Source organism: Arachis stenosperma, chromosome 4 (genome assembly GCF_014773155.1).
Source record: "Arachis stenosperma cultivar V10309 chromosome 4, arast.V10309.gnm1.PFL2, whole genome shotgun sequence".
NCBI lineage: Eukaryota > Viridiplantae > Streptophyta > Magnoliopsida > Fabales > Fabaceae > Arachis > Arachis stenosperma.
Genome location: NC_080380.1, coordinates 9870445 through 9873983, shown reverse-complemented (window position 1 = coordinate 9873983; position 3539 = coordinate 9870445). Strand labels below are relative to the sequence as shown.

Below are 3539 nucleotides of genomic sequence, written 5' to 3'. Positions count from 1 at the left end.
CTAAGTAGACAATTGTGAATACTACCTCAGAAATTGAGAGAATTGTTTTCAAGTAGATAGTCAACAATTTAGTTAAGTGCAAATCCAAATCCTTCTCCAGCAACAAAAATGTCAGATAATAAGACACATTTGTACCTATTATTAGACATTTAGACCGTAGCCAGTAAGCTATATTTGGTGGTTTATATATTGCTTATAGTAGTTGTCACTGTGAAAATACACTTTGCACCCCAGAAAAGAGAGAAAAGCTTAAGCTAACTTGGCTTTGCTAGATTGACTTTGAAACTGCAATCAACAGAATAATAGTCCTCCAACTCAAGGGCCAGCCTAGAATTCTAAGTCATGACAGGGACTAGGAAATTCTTAATTAACTATCACATGATCATTGAGCAATATATCCTTTTTAGTTCCCAACTACTTTGCACAATAACAAATGCATAACAAATAAATTGCAAAAAAGGAAAAAAAACATTAGGTGATGTAGCGAGGAGGAAGCTCGCCTTTCTTGAGAAAGGAAAGAGAGTACTCTGCGGCATCAATGAGGTCAGCAATATTGTGCAATGAGCGCTCGTCCGAACCTACCCAGAACATTGCACGAACCTCTGCTTTCTTCGCTAATCTAGCTGCAAATGTGAGTGGCAACTTTGGCGAGTTAAGGCTTCGCAGTATCTGACGGTACAGTGACAAGACTCGCCCTCTGTTCTTAGCTAAATCCTCAGCTGTAGCCCATATCAGACCACTTCTCATTTTTTTGCTGTAACAACACAAGACAATCATAATGAGCAATGAAACTAAATCCAAACTATTGAACTTTGTACATAAGTATGTTTCCTTTTTTTTTACTTTGCTAAATGGTAATTTTAATGCTTCCAAAGTATTCACAATGCATTGAAAACTTAGGTTTGCATTTTCAAATGAAATTTTTTCCGCTCCTTAACAAGTGCTGCAAGAGTTCTCATTAGCACCCCCCACCCAAAAAGAAAACCCTCATACACACCCTTTTTTTTTTTTAAACTTATTCCATATCCAAAATATTAAAGAGTTGAGCAAATCAGATTCAAATACTTAGGCATAAAAGAAAGTCAAGCACCCCTTAAAAAACCAGCATGTTATATATAGTCTAACTGCAGTAACTAGCGTTTCATATGATAACCGAATAATCAAGATTATCCATGGGAATACATAAATTCCTGTCAGCAAATCCAAATATTGTGATGTAACAACCAAAATTTTATATGATAAGTGAGGAAATATCACCTTCAACATGATAGAAGACACAAATACAATGCATAGGAGCACCAACCAGCAATTCCACACACAAAAATTGCAGCAAACAAAATCGATGAAGACAAAACTAGAACTAATTCAAAATGGAGATTAACACAAACCAAACAACAACAAAAAAATAGTAGCAAATGACATAATAAAAAGGAGGGGGATGCTCCTCCAGAGCGTGGAATTCACTAACCATGAAAGGAAAGAGATATACAGAAAACGCCAGAGAAGAAATCGACAAATTCGCTGCTGCTTTCGTAATATTTCTTTGGGTTTTAGGAGGCTTATCATTTGGAGAATATAGCGATCGTTTCCCTTCTTAAAGCAATACGCTTGTTTTTATTGAGAATAAATACCAAATTATACTTAAGAAGTTCATAACTAAAAGAAAGATCAAAATGGACATAAATCATAGCGTAAATGCTAAATCCACCCCCAAATTCATAGAGTTCCACCACCAAATGAAACAAGGTAAAGGATTCGACGGTACCATAGTGTTTGAACTATTAAATGGTCACAGTAACAAAATATCATAGTTATCAAAACCAAACCGGTAATCAATCCAGTTATACGACCAAGTCACCGGGTCACTGGTTCAACCAGTGAGTCACTTGTTTACCCAGTTGACCCGGTCATAATTAAATAAAAATATAAAATTATAAAAATAAAAGCAAAGCAAAGTTTCTTGGTAGAATATATGTATTCAAATTGAGGTACATTTTGCATAAATGAACAGAGAGCTTATCTCATACAACATTTTGAGTATATTTGTCATTCTAAAATGAAACATTCAAATGTTTTTAAAGCAACACAACCCATCAAATGTAGGCAAAATTGGTCTTGCTATGGATATCATCAGAGGACTTGAAACAATTCATTTAAACATCCTTCTAATTTTAAGTTTGAGAATGCCTATTAGATCCAACTGAGTTGCAGGCTCAAAATGCAATTTTTCCATGTTGCTTAATTCCAAATTTTACACTATAACAATGTTTAATAATGAAGTGCAAGATGTAATCACAGAACTCCCACAGAATTCAGAGTTTTGTTTATATTCAGGCCTAAAAAAGCTTTCACCTGCAATAGAATCCACCAAGGATTCTGCATAGTATATTTCCTCTATTATCCAGCAAATTCAACTACAAATTCAACTATGCAAGTATTCAACTCTGTTATCCAGCAACAAAATTAAACTCAATGATGTTATCCAGCAACAAAAAAATTTGCTCAGGTTCAGCAACAATTCTAAAAAACCAAATACAACAGCAAGAACCACCAGATTCAACAACAATTCTAATTAAAATTTGCTCAGGTTCAACAACAATTCTAATTTCACCGAAATTGACACTGAACTAGTGAAAGAACAGGGTCGAAAACTCGAAGGGAGCTCACCTGGTTGACTGGTTCCGAGAGGGCGACGAAACAAGAAGACGACCACAACCACCACCCAAAGGAGCAGATGCTGCTTGATTGGTTCCGTCTGCTTCTGCCGCCGACGAAGCGAACGCAGGGGCACGAGATTGCGACGACGACCTTCAGTCTCAGATGAGTGCGAGACCGAGAGTGATGAGGTGATGAGGCCGTGAGAGACTGAGAGTGACGATTGACGAGGTGAGGGGAGAGACGAGAGAGTGAGGGACTGTCGAGAGCGGAGAGACGAGGCTGGGGGTTGGGGGGTTCCATTCAACAGAGAACCCGGGAGGACCAATGAACCGTGTTAAATGAACCGGCTGAATCACCAGTTTTACTGAAAAACGGCTGGATTGAACCGGTTTCCACAAGGTCCAATGCTTGTCCTGTTTGATGAATGGCTCGGCCCGACCAAATAACCGAGTTTTCGGTCGAACTGATCGGATCGAGTAAGATTTGATAACTATGCAAAATATGTTTTTTAAATTTTTTTATAATTACTAATTAATCCTTATTTAATTTTAATTTTAATTATAAATTAATTCTTTATATATTATTTAATTATAAAATATATTTTTTATTTTATAAATTAATATTTTATTATTTATCTATCATGTTTATTAACAATTAGAAATAAAAACAACAACAAAATAAATCTTCCATTAATCATGACCTCCATAAATATTTTGACAATGCGAATCAATGAGTTTTTTATCCCTTCGTTACTTCCGTAAAAATTAGGGAAATCGTATTTGTTGGTAATTCAATCAATTGGAAGTACAACCAATCGAGTGAATTTCTCATGACAATATGGATTTTTCAAAATTTAATCGATTAAACAAATTGTATTTGTT

The 3539-nt window shown here is 35.6% G+C and overlaps 1 protein-coding gene across 1 annotated transcript; it reads right to left on the bottom strand.

Moving 5' to 3' along the window:
• Positions 1 to 237: 237 nt before the first annotated feature.
• Positions 238 to 2944, bottom strand: LOC130976380 (uncharacterized). The gene is made up of 2 exons (XM_057901229.1): positions 2668 to 2944; positions 238 to 754 (listed from the first exon to the last, which is right to left on the bottom strand). The coding sequence occupies exon 2, from the start codon at positions 745 to 747 to the stop codon at positions 472 to 474; it is 276 nt and encodes a 91-aa protein (XP_057757212.1). The 5' UTR covers positions 748 to 754; positions 2668 to 2944; the 3' UTR covers positions 238 to 471.
• Positions 2945 to 3539: the final 595 nt, after the last annotated feature.

Bases quoted from the DNA above. Each gene is read 5' to 3' on its own strand.
- LOC130976380 (XM_057901229.1), bottom strand. From the start codon at position 747: ATGAGAAGTGGTCTGATATGGGCTACAGCTGAGGATTTAGCTAAGAAC.